Source organism: Mustela lutreola, chromosome 14 (genome assembly GCF_030435805.1).
Source record: "Mustela lutreola isolate mMusLut2 chromosome 14, mMusLut2.pri, whole genome shotgun sequence".
Classification (NCBI taxonomy): domain Eukaryota; kingdom Metazoa; phylum Chordata; class Mammalia; order Carnivora; family Mustelidae; genus Mustela; species Mustela lutreola.
Genome location: NC_081303.1, coordinates 70,982,829 through 71,006,271, shown reverse-complemented (window position 1 = coordinate 71,006,271; position 23,443 = coordinate 70,982,829). Strand labels below are relative to the sequence as shown.

The 23,443-nt window shown below is 62.5% G+C and overlaps 1 protein-coding gene across 12 annotated transcripts; it reads left to right on the top strand.

Annotated features, from left to right (window-relative positions):
* The first annotated feature begins 1,005 nt into the window (after positions 1-1,005).
* VANGL2 (VANGL planar cell polarity protein 2) lies at positions 1,006-22,775 on the top strand. 12 transcript variants are annotated; one of them, XM_059145462.1, is made up of 11 exons: positions 1,006-1,315; positions 5,626-5,738; positions 5,833-5,920; positions 6,527-6,713; positions 14,777-15,037; positions 15,177-15,297; positions 17,661-18,268; positions 18,993-19,129; positions 19,604-19,739; positions 21,255-21,486; positions 22,180-22,775. In XM_059145462.1, exons 5-11 carry the CDS (start codon positions 14,967-14,969, stop codon positions 22,438-22,440), a joined length of 1,566 nt encoding a protein of 521 aa, XP_059001445.1. In that variant the 5' UTR covers positions 1,006-1,315; positions 5,626-5,738; positions 5,833-5,920; positions 6,527-6,713; positions 14,777-14,966; the 3' UTR covers positions 22,441-22,775. The 12 variants fall into 12 exon arrangements, with proteins under 12 accessions (XP_059001445.1, XP_059001442.1, XP_059001447.1 ...); XM_059145459.1 differs by having other exon boundaries at positions 4,857-5,738; XM_059145460.1 differs by lacking the exon at positions 1,006-1,315 and adding an exon at positions 3,031-4,995.
* The last annotated feature ends 668 nt before the right edge of the window (positions 22,776-23,443 follow it).

Below are 23,443 nucleotides of genomic sequence, written 5' to 3'. Positions count from 1 at the left end.
AATATAATAATACTTAAAGCTTTTGCTCACTCCAAAGGGAATAGGGACTTCCCACAACCCAGGCTTTCATGATGGGGGAGACTGTTGGTGGGTTCGGAGCTCCTGGCCCGCTTCATGAAGCCCAACTGGTTCCTTGAAATGCTCCAAGGCAGAAATGCCCCAGTTGTGTGGGATATTTTGTGATACCTACAGTCTCTGTCTAGTACCCCAACTCCAAGGTATCTGAATCCCCCAGGGTCCAGAGCTTGTGTGATTGGGCTTAAGGACCTGATAGGCCTTTGGAGGTTTCCTGGGAGGAGCACCCCTCTCCCCTCCATACAAGTTCCCTGTCCCCGCGCCTCCCCCGCCCTCGCTCCCCCAGGGCAGGGTTCCCTTTGTAATTAATCCCTACGCTCGAACCAGAGGGGAGGAAAAAAGTGTTAATGAGGGAGCGTCCCATACTGACTGGGCGGTCGCCGCTCGCAGCTAGAACACCGAGTAATTAAATTATTTTTGGAAGGGGGGGGATGCGGTGGTGCTGGTGTCAGGGAAATCCCCGTATGCACGGGAAGCGGGGAGCGTCTCCTGCCACTAATTAAAATCAGAAATTACTCTCCCTTCTCGCAGCCCTGGGGGGGTGGGGGAGGAAATCAATCTTCCCACGTCCCAGATTGGACTCTGTGTCGCCGGGTCTGTGGCCCGCAAGAACGCACACCTCCATCCCCGGGGGTCCCGGGGGCACCGTCTCTCACCGGCGGGTCGGAAAAAGGCGCCCCGGGAGGGAGGGGCTGTGGCTGGGCCTCGGCCGGGGATGGAGGCCTCCCGGGTCACCGCTCGGGGCAGGGGTCGCCGGGCCGCGGCCTTCCTCCGGGGTCGGGAGGGCCCCGCGCGTCCGGGGCGGCCCGCCGGCCGGGGAGCGGCGGCTCCGGGAAGAGCCGGGCCGCAGACAATGGGCGCGGCGGCGGGAGGGGCGCGGCGGCGGGAACAGCCAGGAGGCGGTGCCCGGGAGCGCGCGCCCCCCGCCCCCGCCCCCCGCCCGCTCCCCTGCCCGTCCCCTCCCAGCTCCGCCGGCGGCTCCGGTGCGATTCCCGGTCCCCGCTTCCGTGCTCCTGGGCCCCGCCATGGGAGCCTGAGCGCCCCCATCCCCGGCCCCTGCCCCCGGGGCCCCGAGGGGGACCGGCAGCGGTCTGGGACGCAGAGGGGGTGGCCGGCTCCGGAGCCCCCTCCGCGCCGCCCTCGCCCGCGCTGCCCGTCCGCGAGCACGGAGTTCGCCGCGACCCGGAGCGCTGCGGATACAAAGGCGCCGGGCCGAGCCCACCGGCACTTGGCGGCGGCGGTGAGTGCGGGGCCGCGGGGGCGCGGGCAAAGTTTGCCAGGAAAAGAAAGGAGGACGAGAAACAGGAAAGGAAGACGATCGTGCGGGGGCCCCGGGGGTGCCCGGCCCGTGGGCGGGCGGGATGGCTGCTGGGGGACGGGGCGGGGGCTCGGGGCACCCCCTTCCGGTCCGTTTTCCCACCGCACCGCGGAGTGCCCCCCCCAACTTTGCGGACGGCGGGGGGCTCGTGGGGAGGGGGCGGAGCCCGGGCCTGGAGAGCCAGGGACTTTCCTGGGCCCGGGGCCCCGGCGGGGGCCTTGATGATCCCGGGGGAGCCGGCTGAAGCCGGAGACCGGGAGTGTGTGTGGAGGTGGGGGGAGAGGCAGTGCGAGGATCGGAGTCTGGAGGTACTGGGGGGGGAGGTGTTTAGGGGTGCAGACACACCTTCAGGAGTGTGGGAGGGTCGGGGCAGGTATGCATTCGGGGTGTAGTGTGGAGCCTGGGACCGACCGAAGGAGAGCAGAGGGGGCGTGTGTTGCTCGAGGCCAGGGCTGGCGGGCACCGTGGAAGGGGGGCCCAAGGACAGGCGCCGGCGACCCTCTGCCCACTCAGATGGACCCATCCGGGGGGCCTGGGGGCTCTGCATTAGTGAGTCTTAAAGCATCGGTGGAGGCTCAGTGTGCGTGATTGTGTGTGTGTGAGTGTGCGTGTGCGTGCGCCGGAATGTGCTGCGTGTTTCTGCAGGTGGGCCCCTGGGTCTGGAGGTGTCGGCGTTTTCGGCGTTTTTCTGTGGCGGCGTGTGCACCCGGAGAGCGGCGGACCACGGATCGGCCTGTGCCTGGCTGTGCATTTATGTGGATACTCGGGCGAAGGGGCGTGTGTCTGTGTGTGTGAACTGCACAGGGGTTTCTGGGAAAGAAGGGGGTAGGTACTGAGGAAGGTGGGTGTTTGAGAGCAGAATGGGGCACACCTGGGTAGGTGTGCGTGCACCTGTGCAGCGGAAGGGGGGCGAGCGAATCCGTTCTCTAGTGTGGACCCTGCCTTGATGGGTACGTAGCAGTCTGGGTACTGTCTTAGGCGTGTGTGGGTTTCTGAGTGTGTTTTGGGGGTATATCCTCCTGCCTCTGCAGGCAGATTTTCCTGGGAGAAAGCCCGAAGGGACAGCTGTCTGGATGCTTCTGAAGCTTCTCGGATGTGGCTTTCTCGGGGGTGCGAGGGGAGAGCTTTAAGTATCCAAGAACAAGTAGGAGTGAGTGGGCCGTCGGAAGAGGTGCCTGTTTGGGGAGGTGGGTTTTTCTAGAAAAGGGCGTATATTGTTGGGCATAGAGAGCAGGGGTTCTGGCTGTAGTCCTAGAGGAATCGGAGGCCCTGGAGGGGTCCGGGAGAGAAGGAAGAGGGGCCCCCCTCACCACATTCTTGGTTCTCCAGAGCCCAGGCTCAGCCCCCTAGGCCACAGTTGTCTTGGAAAGCGCCCTGCCGTGGAGTCCTTGATTTCAGAGCCCACGAACTCTGCCCTGCCTCCAGGACCCTACCGTTCCTGAGGACCTGGGATTTTGGTACGGGCTAGAGGCCAGAGGAGGCCAGAGCAGACAGCCTGCTGGAGGGATGAACAACTGGGGGAGGCACGGGGGGGGGGGTATCTGTCCATGGGGTTGAGAAGGTGGGGTTGAGAAGGTGGGAGCTCCAGGGAGCCTGGGGTGGGGGTTCCTCAAGCTTTTCTGCAGGTGCGTCTGTGTGGAGCCCTTAGTTTCCCTTTTCCCTGGTGAGAAGCGTGGCGGGGGTGGGGCTGTGGTCTGGGGCCCGGTCCGAGGGTGAGGACCAGGAGCTGAGGCAGTGAGGGGGCAAATGACCGTGTGTTGGGGAGAGAGCGGGTGGGCACCCCTTGGAGGCCGTCCTCACCATCCTGGTAGTGTGGCGGGGGATCACCACTGGGAAGTGGGTGTACCTCTCCCCACAGAAGCAGTGTCTACCCCCTCTGCCTCTCCTCTCTCTTGTCCTTTCTCTTTTGGGGTGAAGGGAAGGGGCGGATCATGCACGCTTTGTTCTGCCCTGCCCTCCCAGACGCTGCCCTGTCGCCCGCAGCAGTGAGGGGGAGCCGCCCAGTTTTAGGGGCTAAGGTGGTGACCACGCAAGTTTATCAGGGTCTCTGAGGAACTACACTATTGGAATGTCTGACTCCCTAAAGGGCATGTACCATTGGAATGTTCTTTCTCTAGTCCCCGGGGCTCCCCGGCTTCCCTAAAACTCCGGGATGAGGGTAGTGGGAGTTAGAACATGTTGGGACTAGGGCTGTGGGCAGAGCAGGAAGGACCAGATGCGTGATACCCCCAAGCCGGACACCTGACGGGGCGGGCTCCTGTGGTGAGCAGGGCTCTTAAATCTAGGATGGGGGGTTCAGGCTCTCTGCGTGCCGGTGGGGCGTCCTCCCAAGGAGGCGGTGTTGTGCTCAGAGGCTGGCAGGGGCTTCTCTGGGACCAGTGGCCACACTGGATCCTCCTGCCCCCTTGTCTTGCTCCTGCACAGTCATTCCGCCGATTCCTCCAAGACAGGCCTCTCTGGTGTGGCCCTCAGCAAATTCTGCTCCTTCAGAGTGTGAGGAAGGGCCCCCTTTCCTGGCCCTAGAGCAGGACAGACTTTTTATCTGTTTATCTGGCTTCCCAGAGGCCCTTCTGGCTAGAGGGGGGGGGGGGTGTGTGTACTTGGCTACCAGAAGCGTTGTGGGGAGAAGAGGAATGAGCTCGGGGACTCTCCTCCTCTCCTCTGAGTTGTAGGGACTCCTCTCTGCTCTGCTGTGCCTTCTGCCCCCAGCAGCTCCCTACACCCTCACGGCGTTGGTTGGAATTAGTCCTTCATGGTGCCCTAATGTGGGGCAAGTTCTTAAACCCCATTCTTTAGCCTGTTATGTATCTTAGGACACCCTCCTCCAACCCCAGATGGGGCGTTCCTGCAGGAACCCCAGGCCCCCAGTGATGTCCTTGCCTGGCTCTCGGCTTGCTTCTGCTTTCTCAGTTTTGCCCCTTCCTAGTTCTGAGACCTCAGACAGAGGAGGTAACTTTTTGAAGCCTCACCCGTAAAACGGAGTTAATAGTACACCCTACCTCTTTGGTTTACGAGGCTAAGTGAAGGCACGGAGAGCCTCCGCACGGCGCCTGGCTCCTAGGGAGCGCTCGGTGGAGTGGTTTGGGGTCTCGCTGATCATGGTGGGGGGCAGCGCTGAGTTGGGAAGCAGAGCGAGGTGTTGGCCCGGCTCTCCTGGCAGACCACGTTGGGCACTGCCCGCTGTCTGCCCGGCGCCGTGGGAAGCGCCGCGGAGAGGGGCGGATGAAACGGGCTTTCACAGGGAGACGTGCGGAAACACGTCGAGCTGCTGCAGCCCCGTGAGTGCCGTGTGGAGGTGTGTTCCGGAGGCCACCGGAGCCTGGAGCCAGAGTGCTCGGCCCTGCGGTGGGTGTCCGGGAAGGCCCTGGAAGGAGATGTGCCATTTGCTGGCTGTTTTTTTGAACAGGTGAAACTCACATAACATAAATTAACCATTTAAAAAGCAAAAGATTTTATTTGCTAGAGATAGCGAGAGCGAGAGTGCACAAGCAGTAGAGGGAGAGGGAGACGCAGGCTCCCTGCTGAGCAGGAAGCCCGATGCGGGGCTGGATCCCAGGACCCTGAGATCGTGACCTGGATGCTTCGCGGACGGAGCCCTTCAGGTACCCCTGAAATTGACCATTTTAAAGTGCGCGTTGGCATTTAGTACGTTGGCAGTGTTGTCCAAGCGTGGCCTCTGTCTGAAAGCCTTTCCCCCACACCGAAAGGAGACTTGTCTGCAAAGCAGTTGCACCCCTGCTCCTGGCAACCACCGGTCATTCAGAACATTTACCTGTTCAGGATGTTTCATAGAAATGAAATTATACAACGTGTGACCTCTTCTGTCTGTCTGTCTGCCTTCGCTGGGCACCTGCTCTTCAGGGCTCCTCCCTGTGAGAACAGGTGTCAGAACCTTAGTCCTTTTCACGGCTGAATCGTATTCCATGGTGTGGATGGACTTTAGCAGGATGGATAGTATGAGCCGGGCAGACGGGGCGGGGCCCGCGGGGGCTCTGCAGGTCCACGCCATGCGTGCCGAAGGATCGGGGGTGTTGCTGAGCGGCACGCAGCATGATACTGTTGGATCTTAGGTTACGGTGGGGACCTGGCCTCAGTTTCCCTGCCTGTAGAAGGAAGTCCCCTGAGGTTGGTGGCGTTGGAAGCAATAGGGAGGGAGAGTCTGGGATCCTGTTGCCCTTCGCAGGGTCTGCGTGGAGGACGGGACTTCCTTGCTCTCTCCTCATCTTTCCCAGGTGGCTCCGTACTGTTCACATCTGCCCTCGGCCCTACCTGTCCTTCAGCTCTACCGGACGCCAACTTCCCCATCTCTGAATTGACCTGACATTTCTTCTCTCACCATCTCCAGGTTGGGAGCCTTGTTCACGGGGAGGTTTTAGTAGCGGAGGTCAGGGAAAAGCCTGGGGGTGAATCCTACTCAAAACACACCCCCCCCACTGCAGACCCCCGCCCCCTCCAGCCTTCCCTGCTCTGGCCTGCCTCCTGGTGACCTGACCCAGACGGCCCTCCTGTGATCTGGAGAGAAGGGAGGTGGGTCCAGGAGAATCTTTCCGTCCCTTGCTCCACGCTGCTTGGTTCGGAGTAGGAGGCAGAGGCCTTGTGTGGCGGGGCCCTTTGGAAATGAGGTGTTGCTGTGTCTGTCTGGTGCCCCTGGCGAGGCTGGTAATTACAGACAGGACGGCCGGGAATGGGTTTGGGAGAAGCAGGCTTGGAATCAGCAGAGTCAAGGACCTCGTGGTAATCAGGGTGGGCCGTGTGGGGAGAGGAGGGAGAAGCTGGGGGCTGGGGTGGGGTGGCAGACGTGGGGTCCCCTTCCCCAGCCCCTGCACACACAGCCGGGCTTGGCACCTATGGGAGAGTGGGGGGCAGGGTGACTGGAGCCTGGCCCGGTCTCTGCAACCCGGTCTCTGTAAGTGTGGAAGGAGGGAGGAGAAGAGGGGCATGGGGGGACCTGGGCCAGCCCCGCGCCCTCAACCCAGGAAGGAGACCGAGCATGGGAAGAGGGGTTCTGGCTGCTCTCTCAGTCAGGGCTTGGCCGTGGTGCAATTAGGGTGGGGTCGGGGTCCCCGGGGGCTGGGGCCAGCGCTCTAGCCAGAGGAGATTCCGTCTTATTCTGGCTGGGGTCTTTCTCACAAGGAGGCCATGGGAACCGGAAGTGGGACCATGGCAGGTGCACCCTGTAAAGGGCGAAGAGGTGGGAACTGACGTTTCATTGTTCCCGACTCCGTGATGTTCTGTCTACGCTATTTTGTGGAAAACTCTTCACCTTCTGCAGTAGGAGCTCTTCCTCCCTTTCACTGGCCTGAACACGGGTTTAGAGAAGGTGAGCGGCGTCCCGGGGGCTGCGCGGTGTCCACCGCACTCGGCTCTTCCGTTTTCCACAGCGCCCCTTCGCTCTTGCCTCCTTCCCGTGGAATCTGACTTGCTCGTTATTGCCTTTAATCTTGAACTTGAATAGCTGGCCCGTCTCCTGGAGGGTGGACATGAGTTTCCGTGTCAGCTCCAGGAGAGACGGCTGCGCCTGAGGCTGGGCCTGGGGGGTCTCCTGGAGGAGCAGCACCTCCTGGTCACGAGCCGGGGGCCGGGCTGCAGCCTGGGCAGAACCTGTCCAGGGGCCGGCCTCTTCCTCTCTGCGGGCCCCTTCACACGTGGCGGGCGCTGGCCGCTCCAGCCCGGGGGGTCTTGTCTGTGACTGGGAGGGGCCTGGCCCTTGTTGTCTGTAGTGTTTTCCAGCAACCCCCAAAATATCCCTCGGACCTCCACTTTCACCAGAGGGCTCCTGGCTCCCCAACCCTGGGCGGAAGATAGTGTGAGTCTGGGGAGGGGCCTCTGGCTTTTTAGGGTAACTGGGGGTTGGACGGGAACAGGTGCAGAGCCCGAGGTGTGAATGCGGTAACTTAAAAAACAACCGAGTGTGAACAGAGACACTTGTTTTGTCACGTGCTTTGCTCCAGGACGGGAGGTGGCAGATAGAAGGGCTGGGGTCCACGTGAGTTCCTCCGACCCCGGCTCCTTCGGAAGAGGGAGACCTCAGGTGGTGACTTAGTCAAGATGGTGGAGGTCGGTTGGTACGCAGGCCTGTCAGCTGGCCTGGTTTTCCTCTACAGGAGCTGGGTCATTTGCCGGATCTCGGCCCCTGGGTGTGTGTGAGGGGAGGGTTTCCAGAGTGGGGAGAGCCAGGCCTGCCGCCTGCGCCCTCTGTCCCGCCGCGTCACACCGTAGGCCCGCCCTGCTGCTTCTCCCGTACAAACCAGCTTTCGGGGTCTGTGGCCCTCGCTCCCAGCTCCCCCACCACATGTCAGCCCGAGGGCCGCTGGATTCCCCTCCCCAAGTAGCTGCTTGCCACCTCCTGCTCCATGGCAGAGGCTGGGCGAGCAGGCTGGGGGCCTCCTGGAGTCAGGGTCGGGGGGGGGGGGGGGCTACCTGAGACGGTAGGCTACGGAGAGCAGCGTTTTGTGTTCCGCAAGGCTGGGGGTGTGGAGCGCCCAGGAGCTGATCTGTGAGTAGCCTGCTCACCTCCCGGGGTCCGCCTTCTCCTGTCCCTGAGGACAACTCGAGGTGCCTGTTTTTCTTCTGGGCTCTTCCACAGCTCACCTGCTGGGCAGGTAGGGGCCAGTCCTTCGCCCCAGCTGAGGGAGGGAGGAAGAAGTTTGGAGCCTGGTGGGTGGGAATTGTGGGGCCAGCCCGTTGGGTGGAAATGAAACCGTGATCCGGGCACCTAGAAGCCCTGGCTCCCTTCTCCCCGTGCCTGGCACCCTGTCTCCCCTCTGGCCCCCAACCTGGGATGGGTGCCAGAGTGATTACTCACCCTTTCTGCAGTCTGCCCTCCCCCGGCCCAGGGTACCCTTCTCCGCTGGCTGAGGCTAGGGAACGGGGTGCTGGGGTGTGGGTGCATGGTGTGTTGGGGGGCAGAGACTTTCTGCGAGCAGGGTTGGGGGTGGGGGAGCCAGAGAGGAAGCCAAGCAGGTCTCTGCAGAACCTGCCTGGCCGGGGCGGGTGGAGCTGGGTGGGGCAGGCAGGAGCCCGTTGAGGTTTCAAAGGGGGCTAGGAGTGTTGGGTGTATGTGTGTGTGCGTGGCAGTGAGTCTGTGGATATGGGAGGGTGCCTACATCTCCCCTGCCTGAGATGGAGGAAAACTGAGGAAGTAGAGGAGCAGCGCTTGGCTCTGGCTCCCCCAGCTCCTCTTCCGTGAGATGCAGCCTCAGGTGTCCTGGCCAGGAGCCCGGTGTGTGGGCTCTCCCCAGTGGGGCTCCTTGCACGGGGTCTGGCCGTGTGCATCTGCGCTAGAAGCACAGTCGCCACGGGGACCCAAGCACAACCGTCCCTGCTTTTCAGCCCAGGGAGGAGAAGGGTCCTGCCCCCGCCCTGGGGCTGGGAGGATGGTGAGCTCATGTCTGGGGCTGTCCTGGGAGAGTGCCTGGTTCGTGGGGGTGGGGGGGTGCGCCCCAGGCCGGCCCTTTCCTCCGCCTCAGCCCTCTGAGATCCAGCTGCTCCCTCTGGTCTCACCCAGGGACACTGGGACCCTTTTCACGTGCAGGAATGGGGAGCAGCCATTTTTTGGTCTAGGGCCTGGGTCTGTTCCTGGCCTTTCTTGCCTTGATTCTTCTTGTGATGGGGAAACCCAGCATGGCCTCCTGGGACGGAGGGCTTGTCCACCACTGGAGACTGGCTGGGGACTGGCTGGGGGAGCGTCAGGAGCCTCAAGTGGGTGGGGGAGGGCTGGGGCAGAAACCAGCCCTTGGAGGGCAAGGGCTCTGGTCTGCACTGTCTGGGCTTGGGCCTGTCTGGTCTGTCCCTTGTCACTGGTGAGAAGAGTGGCTGGGGCAGGGGTCCATGCGAGTTCTCCCCATCCCGGCCTTACAGCCTTGGCTACTCCGAGGACCAGGCGTCTCATGGAGGAACCTGGTGTCGCTCTTGAGAGGAGCACGCAAAGCCAGAGCTTTAGTGAGGTCTGACGGGGGAGGCCAAACAGGCGTGCCCGAGATGTGGCCGAGGTGTCTTTCTCTGGGTTGCATGTTTTTATCTTGGAACATAGGGTTGCCTCTGGAAGGCCTCCTTCCTCCAGGTTAGTGCTGGATGGGTCCATGCGGTTCCCTCCTGGGAGGAGGGGAGAGAAGGGAGCCGGGTCCACATGGGCCCAGTTAGGGGTTCTCGTACCTTACTGTCCTGTGCGGCAGCCGGATAGGTCACCACATTCACTGCCACCCCGGACCCCTCTCCCCACCACCAGTGGTTGCCGGGGTCTGGATTGAGCACACGGATGAGTCTCATGGCAAAGAGGAGACACCACCGGTCTGAAGAAGGATAGTTATGACTTTGCGTCTCTGCCCTGCCCCCACGAGCCTGCTGACAGGGAGGGTGCTCTGTCTTCCTTGACAGATTTCTAGTTCTTTGGACACTGGGTGGGGAGGTAGGACCCTGCTGCCACCCAGGAGGGTGGCCAGCCAGCACTTGGCGTGGAACTCACATCGATGTCCTTGGACAGCGGGGCTGTCGTGGGTGACGCTGAAGGGACCACGGGACCAGGGCACTCACACGTCCACACCTAGCTGTGGGTGGAAGCAGGAAGGGGGAGGCCGAGGCCGTCAGACCCAGGCTCTTGCGTGGGATCACAGCCCTTTAAGGGCCAGTGTCCACAGATTGCTCTGTAGGAGGGGTCCAAGGAGGCGACCACGCCCCTTCCTTCCGGGTCTCGGATGGAGAAGAGGAGGGCCCTCTGTCTCAACAGTGGGCCTGTCGAGAGCGCTGCCCCATCAGAGTCAGGAGAGCTGTCGGCATCTGTCCTCTTGCCATCCTCTTCCTGCTGCGACGGGAAGGTCCAGCCCAAGCACCTTCCGTGGTGCAGCTGGTCTACTGCCCCAGCCCTGTCTTCCCTAGAGATGAGGAATAACAGGTGCGCTCTCTAGTACACGTTTGTGTTGGGTCCCCTCCGCACGCACCTTTCCTTTCCAGGCTGAGTCACGCCCCCAGCCCCACCCACACTGCTGCCCCGCCTCCGTTCCCCACCCCAGGCCTGAAGGAGCTGGGATGGGGTGGTGGGGTGGCCCTGGTCCAGATGGCGGGTGGAGGAGGTCGTGAGCCTAGCCGCCTGGTGGCTGGCCGTCGGTCCCCAGCACCCGCCCCACAACGGTGTGCCTGTGTCCGTGTCCAGTGCCTCGTCCACCTGAGCTGTGCCTCTGAGGGGGGCAAAGGGGCAGGGTCCCGTCTCAGTCTCCCTTTGCCCAACACCAGCCTCCCCCTCTGTAACCCCCCTACCCCCCCCAAGGCCTTGTTCCCTCTGCCTGTTGCCAGGTTCTGAGTGTATTTTTTCCAAAGGCCTCTGATTGTTTCCTGAAGAAACCCGATCCCAGGGCTCAGACAAAAGCTGGGGCTGCCAGAGGAGAAACCCCATTCTCTCCCTTCTGTCCCTAACTGCGCCCCCACCTTCACAACCTCTCTCGCTTTGGATGCTGGGTATGGGTTCCAGGACCCGGCTGCCATCACCTAGGCAACAGGGGGCTTTGGTTGCCATGGTGATCAATGTGGGAGAAGCTGGGCAGCCGGGACAAAAGCCCCCACATTCCCCCCCACCCCTCCCCCCAATCCCCTTGGGATGGTACTGAGACACATTCCATTAATTTTATTTCTGAAAGGCCTTTGGGGGGGAGAAGGGTCTTGTTTTTGTGACAGGCTCCCTTCTCTCCCTCTCTCCTCTCTGGCCTCCTTTTAACCCCAGATAATCCATGGTGGGTTTGAGCAGGGAACCGAGTGAGTGTGATGTGTGTCGGTGGTGCGGGCAAGGTGGACGCAGTGGGACACGCTTCCCTTTCCCAGCCTCCCAACCGCAAACCAGTCCCCCCCCCACCCCCATCCACACCGGCTCTTGCTGCCCTCCAGGTCCACCTCTGACATTTCCACTTGTTGGTCTCATCCAGGGCTCCCCTCCCCCACCCTCTTCCCTGGGAACCCGCCCACCCGGGAGACCCTGCAGACACCCCCCCCCCCCCCCCCCCCCCCCCCCGATTCCTGAGCTGATGAAACAAGGGCAACTTCTCCCCTGGTTCTTCCTCACCTCCCATCCCTCCCCCGGCCTCTCCAGCTCGGGTTAGTGCCCCGGGTGCCCGGGGGGACAGCAGGCAAGGTTCTGAGGAACCAGGCTCGTTCGGGCCACTCTGGTAGGGGAAGGAGGAGCACGTTCGGATGCTTTCTGGGGCATCTGGAGTTGGGTTGGAAGGGGTGGGTGGAGCAGGCCAGGGGAGCAGGGCGTATGCTGGGTCTTTAATACGCGGCTGGGAGGAAGGTAGGGGCTGAGGCTGAGCAGCTCCGAACAAAGGGCTGGGAGGGGCTGGCACCCTTGTCTGGTTTGAAATTTATCTGTAGGAGAAACACAATGGCATCGGCTTCCCTCCTGGGTGTGTTTGAAGTGGTCCTGGCCAGGGCTGTGTGTGTGTGTGCGCGCGCGTGTGAGACTTCTTTATTTAGTAGTCCCCACAGCAGGATTTATTTATACCACCTCTCCCCCAAGTCTCAGAGGAGGTGTCTGGGGATCGAGCGTGGGCGACCCTGGAGCCAGAGCGTATTAATTCCTTAACTAATTCTAACTGAGCCGTACAGAGGAGCATTTCACCCCAGGGTCCTCACGGCAGCCCCATCAAACACGCATCCTTGTTTTCCTGTTGTACTGATGAGCCTACTAGGCTGCAGAGCACAGAGAAGTTAGGTAACTTGCCTGTGGTCACGGAGCAGGTGGCCGGGAGAGTTGGGGTTTGAATGCGGAGCCTCGGACGCGCGTCCCCGGCTCTTTGTGCCACTGGCTCCGGGAGACGTGAGCATTAAGGGCAGGATGGAGAGGGTGCGGAATCCAGACCCAGGCAAGGGCAGGTCTGCTCCCCTTCATTCTCCACCGCTTGTCTGGAGCCCACCTGTTCTCTTGAACCTCCCGGTGGAGTTCAGGTTTGGGGACGAGAGTAGGCTGCAGACGGAGGGCGGGTACCTACGGAGACGTGAGCCCAGAGGAAGGGTTCTCGGGAGCTGGGCTGCAGGAGCCCCGCGTGTCGTTTGTGGACGGGGTGCCTGTTCATGGCAACGGTACTGAGTAAGGGTTCGGCTTGGGTTGAGGCTCTGTGTCTCTGTCCCCTAAACGTGTGTCAGTCATGTGCTTGCCTTGACGTGGGGCTGTTGACAGGCATGGCGAGGCCATGGGGCTGCCTCTAGGTAGCTGGTAGGGGGGCCAAGGAATGGCGGGATGGATTTCATCTCCCACAGTCAGGGCGGGCTCCCTGGGCGTCAGAGCAGCGGGTGCATTCCCAAGGTCAGTGCCGGTTTCTTGCCGCATGCCCCTGGGAGGGGGGCGGACACAGCCGGGTCTCGGTCGTGCTTCCCGTGCTCTAGTTGCCGAAGACCTGGCTTAGTTGGAGAAAAGTTAACAACGACACAAAGGCAAGCCCGTTTCGGTTCTGAACATCGTTGACTTTATGACAGCATGCGACCTCGAAACGCCCTCCTGTGCTTGGCGCCACGGCAGCCCTTCTGGCCCTCCTGCTCCTCTGGCCGTGCCTTGTCAGCCCCTTTGCCTGCTCTTATATCCTGGGACTCCCAGATCCCCCGTACGCATTCCTCTTCCCAGGGGTCCCACCCATTCCCACCTTGTACCCCGTCAGCACCTCCAGCTCAGACTTTCCCGGGTCTGGCTCCTCAGGAACCCCACTGCTTCTCTGACTGCCTGTCTCGTGGCCTTGAACTCAGCCCATTGGAGACGGAGCTCATGGCCTTCCTCTTCAGATTGGCTCCCCCTTCCCCACGTGACAGCACCGCCATCTACTCTCTTGCGCGGGCACCCCCTGCCCTCAGCCAGACCCCAGTGGCCCTGCTGATCCTACCAGCACGTCTCACAGCCGGCTGTTGTCACCTCCAGGCCTGCTCGCCTCCGTCCGCGTGTTCCCACGTCTGCTCTCCCCCCAGCCCCTGCCCGCACAGCTAACATCCTTCACAGGCATCCCCTGGCGCTTGGAATAAAACGTGAGCTCCTCGCCTGGCCCAGGATCTCGGATAAGCTTGGCCCCTGGCTTCCTGTCACCACCCTTTTCCTCAGCTCCAGTCCCACTGGCCGTTGCTGGTCCTTGATAGACACCGAGCTCTGCCGCCCTCGGTCTTCCCCGGGCGCGCCTCCCTGCGGTTCTCCACTCTGCCTGGTTCACTGCTGCTCTCCTTGTAGGCTCAGGTGTCCCGTTCTCTGAGAAGCTTTCCAGAAGCATTCAGTTTCTGGTCGCGGCCCCCGAGCCGTCCCTCCTGGTTTTTCGCTCCTTTCCTGTCATCACTGCAGTGGTTAGTTACTCGTATTCCGGTTTCCTTGGTCAGTGTGCACCTGCCCCACCGGCCCGGGAATGCGGTGTCAGGTCCCCGCCGTACCCCCGGGGCCTCGCGGGGAGCACAGTGCACGCGGTCCCTGAGAGTGAGACCACGGGCTGGCGAGTGAGGCTGGGAAATGCGTGTGTGCGTGGCAGAGTCGTGCGTGCGTGACAGAGGAGGGGCAGAGGGGAGATGGCACCATGTTGACTGCTGGTCGCGGAGGGCTGGGCTCTGGGGGCCCCGCAGGATGTGGGTGGGGGTTGGGGAAGCAGGAGAAGGAAAGGCTGGCTCTGCTCCGCGGAGCGTGGAGGTGACCGTGCAGAAAGAGCCCGCCGCTCGGAGCACACACAGCCAGGACCTTGCCTCGACCTTGCCGTTCACAGACGTGAGGCTTTTAGAGAATGGTTCCTGCTGCCTTGTACTCCCCGCTTGCTTCCAACGTCATCCACGGTTTCCATTCCTGACCTTGTCCCCTAGTCTGTGTGCGTGCACATGTGCGGGTGCACGTGCGCACACACACACACCCCGTCTCTGACCCTCAGAGGAGCCGCCAGCTTGACCTGGTTGTGTGATGTAGATGCTGGCAAGATGGTGACAGGAGCCCTCCTTCTGTGGGCATCCTTGGAAGCTGTGAGTCAGGGGACAAGGAGTTGAGGGGGAAGGAGAGGCCTGGACAGCAGCCAGCTGCTTTCTGCTCTGTGAAGTCTCTGTTGCTCCAGCCTGTCGGCTGGCCAGAACCTGCTCTTTCTGAGCCTTGGGTTTCCTGGCTGAGAATAAGGAAAGCGTTGCCCTGGCTCTTGGCCCCGGGGCGTGCAGGGTCGGGTTGTTCCTAGTGGCCTTTGCCGGCCGTCTTTCTTGCGCCCGCTGGCACAGCCAAGGAGTGCTCTTTGTAGGAGGCAAGGTCGGAGGAACTGGGCGCGCTGGACAGAGCGGGAACCTGGAGGGACTATTCTGAGGTCATGGCGAGGCCATCTGCAGCTGCCCTTTGGGAACGGTCCTCTTCTCGGCCCTGACTTCCCAGGGAGCTCCGGCTGCTAACCAGCTGCTTCCTTTTCTCAGGAACGCCGCTTGATTTTCTCTGAGACAAGCCCACCCGTCCAGCAAGATAGAGTCCCTCAGGGTGACGGTTGATTTCCTGAAGGTGCCCCTTGGCCTGAAGAAGCCGGTGCTGAAGGAGGCGGCTGTGGGGCCCCCCAGAAGGCCCCAGCCCGTGGCCCTGGAGCGCTACAAGGCACGGCGTTCGGACGCCATGGACACCGAGTCCCAGTACTCGGGCTATTCCTACAAGTCGGGCCACTCCCGCAGCTCCCGCAAGCACAGGTGGGCCTGCGTGGGGGTGATGTGCATGGTGGAGGGTGTGTTGGGGGTGCGTGAGAGGTGGGTGTGCACCGGGGCTGCTGAGAAGACCCAGGTCCCCCCTCTGATCTTCTGTGCCCGCTTGTCTGGCCTCCTGCTGCAGGGACCGCCGGGACCGGCACCGCTCCAAGAGCCGCGATGGGAGCCGCGGTGACAAGTCCGTGACGATCCAGGCTCCAGGGGAGCCCCTGCTGGACAACGAGTCCACGCGAGGGGATGAACGGGTAAGCCTCCGTGGGCACGGGGTCCGGGGACTTCGGGCTGCTCCGTGAAAAGGGAGGTCCACCGATGGGGCGGGGCCTGGAAACCTGGGCTCTTTGGACAGAGGTCCTATCAGGGAGGGCATCTGGTGTCACACCTCCTTCTGCTGGTGTCCCAGGGTAGGACCCTGCTTCAGTAGAATTCAGGGAGTTTCTGTAGAGATCCCTTTGGAAGCAGCAGCCTCTGCCTCCCGGTGTCAGAGAGGTAAGGTGACCTGGGCTGTGTCCTGGGAATCACTTGGCTCCTCTGGGCTGAGGCCGGCCAGGCGGGTGGGCTGGGAACCGCCAGCAGGAGGGCCTTGCCGGGCAGGTGGGGTCTGAAAGTGTGGGCGGAGTTTCCCTTGAGCCCGGAGGCGTGGGCACGACCGCGCCCTCTGTTGTTCACCTGCGGAATCGCGTCGCCTGGTCTGGAGGGAAACAGGTGTGGGCGGAGTCAGCGGAGAAAGGACCGGGAGGAGGGGGAGAAGGCGCTGGGAAGGACACTGTCATTCCCAGAGGGCCCGTGAGCAGGGTGCTCCTGCTCTAACCTCTGTGGCCCACTGTGCTCGCCAGCAGGGAGGCCAGCAGGCAGAACGCTGTGCTGGATTAGGGCAGAGGTAGGATTTGAGGTGACTCTGGAGTTGCCTGTGTCTCATGTGCCTCCCGAGCTTCCTTCTGGGACTGGAGACTCCCAGCCCCCTTCCCCTCATAAGAAATTTGTGTCTGACATGGGGACTTCCTGGGTCTTGGGAGCAGATGAGTACCTGAGGGAAGTATTCTTTCTCCCTCTTTCCCAGTCCTGTCCTCTCCCTGAGACCTGGCCTCCCGAGTTCTTAAAGGGGCCCTGAGACATGGTCAGCTCACCTGCTGTGGGGGAGAAGGCTACAAACCCCTGATGCTTGGAGAGGGTAGGCAGCATGTCTGCGGGTCAGCCTAGAGTGGGGGCTAGACCCAGTTCCTCGAGCTGAACGTGGTCCGTGCGCACGCTTCCTTTCATCAGATCAGGCTCTCCTCCCGTCCTTCGGAAGGCCCAGTCACTGACCCTGCCTGGCATCTTCTACACCCCCCAGTCGGTGTCCTGGTCCTGAGATGCTGTCCCCGTGCTGTCCAGGAGTGAAGGGTGTGGGCACTGATGGCCACTGGGGGACTGGAAGCTCCTCTGTGGGATGGTGTCTGGCTGCAGCAGAGATTGCTTGAGTGAACCCCACTCTGAAGGACACTGGGGACCTCAGCCCGTCTACCCCCTTGCGTCCAGCAACAGGTAGCTGCTGTGCTGCGGGCCGACCAGAGACCCGGGGTGGCCCTAAGTGTGTCCGTCTTCCATGCCCTACACCGATCACTTGCTTTCCCTCCTTGCCCCCCAGGGTCCTCTGGCCTTCGCCACGCTGCTTTGTTTCAGGTCACCCCCTTGGTCAGAACCCTAAAGTGGCTCTCGAGGTCTGGGGGGTAGGTGCTTCTAGCTTAGCCCAGTTTGCACGTGGCCTGCTCCCGCTCCAGCTGGCCGTGCCTGACTCTCCTGGTACGCACACCTTGCATGTCCTCGGGGCGCCTCAGCTCCCCCTGCCAGCCCCCGAACGTTCGAGCGGTCCATGGGGGCCTTGTTAGAAAGCAGGTTCCCGCACAGTCGGCATGGGCTGGGGCCTGAGACGTGCGTTTCCAGCAGCTCCCAGGAGGTGTCCGCGCTGCTGGTCCACAGACCGTGTTATGGATATACAGGACTTAGGGATTGTTGAGTGAATTCAGTGATTCTCAGTTTGGGATGAACGTGAAAATCATCAGGTTTTTGTTTTTTTATTATTTTTTTAAAGATTCTATTTATTTGAGAGAGAGCGTGAGCCAGCGTGAGCTGGGGGATGGGCAGAGGGAAAGGGAGAAGCCGACTCTCCACCATGGGGAGGGGCTGGACCCCAGGATCCAGGGGTCATGACCTGAGTTGAAGTCAGATGCTTTACCAACTGAGCCACCCAGGAGCCCCCAAATCATCTGGGTTTTTTTTAAAAAAGGTGGTTTTCCTCTTGGGTGAGATCTGGGCATCGGTGTTCTTTCCCGAGCTCTCTGCTGTGTGCCCTTTGGTCCAGGTCTCAGAGGTCCCAGCCCTGCAGGGGCCAGGCTTGGCCAGAGTGGATCTTGGTAATGCTTGGGTGGTTGCACACTGGCTGATGGCCGTCTCTTCTCTCTTGTGCTGGCTGTCTGTCCGCCCTCCCTGCCCCCCCCCCCCCCCCCCCCCCCCCCCCCCGTCTCCTCTCCTTCTCCCCTCCTCCTCCCCCTCCATTCTCTTCTCCCTCCTTTTCTGCCTCCGGCTCCTCCTCCCCAATCCCCCTTCGATGCCTCCGCCCCTCCTGCTGTAGGATGACAACTGGGGGGAGACGACCACAGTGGTAACAGGCACCTCAGAGCACAGCATCTCCCACGATGACCTCACGCGCATCGCCAAGGACATGGAGGACAGCGTCCCACTGGACTGCTCCCGTCACCTGGGTGTGGCGGCGGGGGCCACGCTGGCACTGCTGTCCTTCCTCACGCCGCTGGCTTTCCTGCTGCTGCCCCCGCTGCTGTGGCGGGAGGAGCTGGAGCCCTGCGGGACGGCCTGTGAAGGCCTCTTCATCTCCGTGGCCTTCAAGCTGCTCATCCTGCTGCTGGGCAGCTGGGCCCTGTTCTTCCGGCGGCCCAAGGCCTCGCTGCCGCGCGTCTTCGTGCTGCGCGCGCTGCTCATGGTGCTGGTCTTCCTGCTCGTGGTGTCCTACTGGCTCTTCTACGGCGTGCGCATCCTGGACGCCCGCGAGCGCAGCTACCAGGGCGTCGTCCAGTTCGCTGTGTCGCTGGTGGACGCCCTGCTCTTCGTGCACTATCTGGCCGTGGTCCTGCTGGAGCTGCGCCAGCTGCAGCCCCAGTTCACGCTCAAGGTCGTGCGCTCCACTGACGGCGCCAGCCGCTTCTACAATGTGGGCCACCTCAGGTGTGGGCGCGGGCCTGGAGGGGAGGCTGGGGGTCTGCAGGGCGCATGGGAGAGAGCCGGGCATGGGGGCGGCGGTGAGGAGCTGGGGGGCCGCAGGCCGCAGTAGGGACTTTGCACGTGGTAGGTTTTCAGCAGCGCAGGGTCCTGGGGCAGGTGGGGCTGGGAGTTGGGAACCGGGAGAGAACAAGCAGTGAGCCACTGGGGACCTTAGAGAGGGCTGGACCAAAGAGGAAAAAGGTGTGGGGCGCGAACAGGGGATTTGGGGAATTACTTCCCTGGCCTTCTTGGAGGCACAGCCTTGGTGAGCCCTCAAGTGCGCAGTTACTGGGATGAAATGACAAGAGGACGGTCTCCCAGAGGGAGAGATAACGGGGAGTTCCTCTGCCCCTCCCCCTGGCCCATGCGGAGTTATCTGGAGCACCTCCTGGTCCTGGAGGGAATCTTGGGGGACTCTTGGTGTCCTTTGTGGGGATCCAGGTCCCGTGTCCTTTCTTCCCTGGGCTTCAGTGCAGCAGGGAAGGTCTAGCAGGCCCTGCCCCCCAGGGAAGGCTTGCGAGCCTGGGAAGTCAACCTTGGGCCCTGAGCCAGGCTTCTTGGAAGCAGCTTGTCCCTGTGCTTGTCCTTCCTGCCCCGCCGACCTGCCCGCCGACCTGCCCTGATGTCTCCCTCCCTGGCCCCCCTTGTCGGTCCCTTCTCCCTCCCCCTCCCGCCGTCTCCCCCACAGCATCCAGCGAGTGGCAGTGTGGATCCTGGAGAAGTATTACCATGACTTCCCTGTCTACAACCCCGCCCTCCTCAACCTGCCCAAGTCCGTCCTGGCCAAGAAAGTGTCTGGCTTCAAGGTGTACTCCCTCGGAGAGGGTGAGCGGCCCTGCTCCCCTGCCCTCCCGTCCGTCCCAGGCAGGGCGCGGTACCTGCTCCCCGTTTCTCTCAGCCTTTTCCCTTGCTTTCCCCGGTCCCTTTTCTTCTGTCATTTCCCCGGACTCCAGCTGGCTGCTTGCTGTCCCCCCCCCCCCGCCCCGTGCTGTGGCGCGTTACCCCCCGTCCCCCCATTCTGAGTTCTTGCTCCCCGGCCCTGGTCCTGAGCCCTCAGCTTTCTGAGCTCCAGGTTCCCCTGCACCGGGGGAGCACATGCAGGACTCCTGCCCTCCAGGGCCCTCCTGGTGGCCGTCCTGTGGGCCTCTCCCAGCTGTGGCCAGGAGAGTTGGGGGTGCCAGCAGTATCGGGGTGGGCACGGCCTCCTGCGACGTGTCAGGTTGCCATCTCCAGACTTCCTGGGATGGGGAGCGAGCGCTCTGGGAGGTGACTGTGCCCGTCTGTCCTGCTCCTGCGCAGAAAACAGCACCAACAACTCCACGGGCCAGTCCCGGGCTGTGATCGCGGCGGCTGCTCGGAGGAGGGACAACAGCCACAACGAGTACTACTACGAGGAGGCAGAGCACGAGCGGAGGGTGCGCAAGCGGCGGGCCAGGTGGGTCTGGGCACCGGCCGGGTGCGGGTGGGCATCTGTGCCTGGCACGAGGGCTGCGGACTGAGCGTCTGGTCCCGCGGCTGCCGGGACAGACCCCCGCACTGTGCACCGTAAACCCGCGCACGCTTCTCAGCTCACAGTCCCGCAGGTCAGGTCCTGGGTCTGTGGCAGGCCAAAGTCAGTAGCTCTTGGAGGCCTGCTCAGCGGATGGTACCTTTTACCCGCAAAACATGAGGTTCTGGCGCTCAGATCGGGTACATTCTGCAGTACTGTCCTCACTCCTCCCTTTGTCCTGTCCGCATTATTACGGTCGCTTCAGTCAGACCTGAAGAGTCTTTCTTAAGTACCTGCTGCTGCCATGTCCCACCGCGGCTTGTTGGGATTTCCATGGGGCCTGCGGCAGGAGAGCGCCCCAGGATCTGACCACCCACTGTGCCCTCTGCCCCTCCTTCAACAGTCTCCAGGCTGTAAGGGAGGAAGTTATCCCTTCTGTCCTGACATGAGGCTGGTGTCCCCTGCTATAGGTTAAAGACCAGCAGTGCCATTTTTTTTTTTTTTTAAGATTTTATTTAATTATTTGACAGAGAGAGGGAGAGCGGATGAGTGGAGGGGTGGAGGCAGAGGGAGAAGCAGCCTCCCCGCTGAGCAGGGAGCCCAATGCTGGCTCGATCCCTGGACCCTGAGCTCATGACCTGAGCCAAAGGCAGATGCTTCACCAACTGAGCCACAGGGCACCCCGTATGCTTATAACGCAGACTGACTTCTTTCTGCTGCTTCCCCTTAACACGGTCCTTGAGACGCACCCCTGCTGCGGCGGGTCCGGCGTGAAGCTTCTCCTCGCCGCACCCGCCGTGGGTCACGGGTGGCTCCCGCCTCCTCGGCCGTATTTGGATCACAGTCCTCTTTCCTCTTTGCCTGTCTCGATGGACACGGACGTTTTCATTCTGTCTGGTGGCCAGGTCTCTAGCCGCCGGTCTAGCCACTAGTCTGTAGCCGTCCAGGTCTCTTGTGAATGCTGGGCTCACCTCGGCCCTCCGGCCCTCGTGTTCTTGCCTTTCTCTCTTCCTGGTTTGTAGTCAGCTCCTTGCAAACCCACCCCCCAGACGGATGTCAGTGTTGCCCCTGCTCTGTGCCTGTTCATTTGTTGCCCAGCGAAATGTGACCGCGGGGCGCGGCGGGGGGGGGTCTCGGACAGCACGGCGACTGCCCGCGAGGCTTGCTGCTCTCCCTGAGCCCGGGCCCTAGCGGTCTCCAGCTCTGACACTGGACTCCCTGCGCTCCGCTCCCGGAGCTCTATAGCTCTTTCCTGCCTTGCCTCCCACCTGCCACCGCACCGTGTGTGTGCACGCCCCCCCCCCCCCCCCCGCCCCCGCATAGCCCAGCCCTTGGCTCAGGTGGGTTTGTGTGCTTCCGGGTCTCCACCTCGAGCCCTGACCTCACTCAGGCTGCTGGAGGGCTGGAGCCGAGGGAAAGATGGGAGGTGGGCGTGTGGTCCAGGCCCCTCCTGTCCCCCAGGCTTGTGGTGGCGGTGGAGGAGGCCTTCACGCACATTAAGCGGCTGCAGGAGGAGGAGCAGAAGAACCCCAGGGAGGTGATGGACCCCCGGGAGGCGGCGCAGGCCATCTTTGCCTCCATGGCTCGGGCCATGCAGAAGTACCTTCGCACCACCAAGCAACAGCCCTACCACACCATGGAGAGCATCCTCCAGCACCTGGAGTTCTGCATCACTCACGACATGACGCCCAAGGTAGGCCCACCCTGCCGCCAGCACCCCGCTGCCAGCACCCCGCTGCTCCCTGCTCCGCCCACCTTCCCACGGTGCTCTCACCGCACCCGCCCCACGGCCCTGCCCCCCCACCCCGTGGTCTCGTCTGTCATCCCTGCCCTCCCCATCTTGGCTCCGAGTCAAGTTCCCAGGTGCTGAGGAGCAGGGGTGGCTTCTGGACTCTTCCGGGGCCGCTGAGACCTGACTCCCATCTCTGCAAGTTCTGTGCGGTCGCCGCACCGAGTCCCCCTGCCCCTTCACCAGCCCCTTTGAGCTTTTTTTGAGCCATTACCCCCCCCTCCGCTGTATGGTCAGCCCCTAGAACTGCGTCCTGAACCGCCCTTGGTGAGCAGGGTGACAGCCTCCGTGAGAGCTGATGGCAGGGGAAGGAAGAACCAGGGAGGGCTTGTGGTCTACCCTGGTGCAGGCAAGTGGCAGGGCGCAGGTCCTGACCCTGGGGCACCCCCCTCTTCTGTAGGCTCCGCTTCCCCGTGTTTCATACGAGGGTCTGAAGCAGAGGAGCTCTGCCCCTTTCTGCTCTGTTGTAGACGGGGTGGAAGCAGAGCGTGAGCTGGGGGACGTCTTGGTTGTCTCTGGAAGCCGTGCCCCGGGCTGGGGGGCATGAGGCGGTGGGGGGGTGGGACCAACGCCCATGCAGCCCCTGGCCCCCCGCAGGCCTTCCTGGAGCGGTACCTGGCGGCCGGACCCACCATCCAGTACCACAAGGAGCGCTGGCTGGCCAAACAGTGGACGCTGGTGAGCGAGGAGCCGGTGACCAATGCGCTCAAGGACGGCATCGTTTTCCTCCTGAAGCGCCAGGACTTTAGCCTGGTGGTGAGCACCAAGAAGGTCCCCTTCTTCAAACTCTCCGAGGAGTTTGTGGACCCCAAGTCGCACAAGTTCGTCATGAGGTTGCAGTCTGAGACCTCGGTGTGATGGAGCCGCAGGGCCGGGGCGCAGGTCCCACGGGCGGGGGCGCGCTCGGCCCCCACTTCTGCCACCCTTCGGGCCCTGCCCCCGTTCCCTTTTACTTGAATTGAGCCCCACCCGTCTGCCCCCTTCCTCCCTGGTTGCCCCACGGGGGCCTCAAGAGGCCCCTGCGTCGTCAGCAGAGCCTGGGAAGCTCGCCCTCCGTCCCCAGCCCTCACTTGGTGTCATCGTGCAGGAAGCCCTGCCTCTCCCTCTCTCCCTCCCGGGTGGCGCTCTCTCCTGAGCCCCCAGCGCCCCCCCAAACCAGGTTCTGGTAGCAGTTTCCGCCTGTGGCCCCGATGAGGTGTCCCGGGGGCCTAGACATGACTCCCGAGAGCCACCGTGCCAAAACTCCTCCAGACGGGGGGTCGTCCGCGCCTCCTGCCCACTCAGCCGGCCCGGTACCATCGCTGAGTCCTCGGGACAGGGTACCTGTGCGTCCCCCAGACTCGGCCCGGGGGTCTCCCTGCCATGGTCATTGTCGGAGCCTCCCCCACACAGCCACACACATTTAGAGCAAGGGGGGATCTGCCCTTCACCCCTAAAGTGTCTGCCTTCCGTCTCTGAGTCATACGGTCTTCTGGGGCCATAGCCGGACGAGGCGGAAACCCTCTGTGACCACCTTTCCTGGGCCGTGGGGGTCGGCGCCTTCCCTCACTGGGTCGTGCTGGGCAGCCTCTGAGGGAAGGATGGGAGCGATCTGGAGAACATCGCGGGTCCCCACCCTGAACCTGCCTGTACCCTTGTTCCCGCCTCGCTGGGCCAGGCTTCCCCTTCCTGGGGCAGGATGGCGAGCAGACGCCAGCCCTGATTCAGGGGCTTGCCGCCCATGACCCGATGACCCCTGCGGTCTTAGACCAACGCTTTTCTTTCCTCCCCCCCCCCCCCCCCCCCCGTGTGTCTTCTCTCCGCGCCAGGGACCTGTTGCCTCATCTCGTTTGGGGGGGAGCCGGTAGTTCCTCCTCATCCC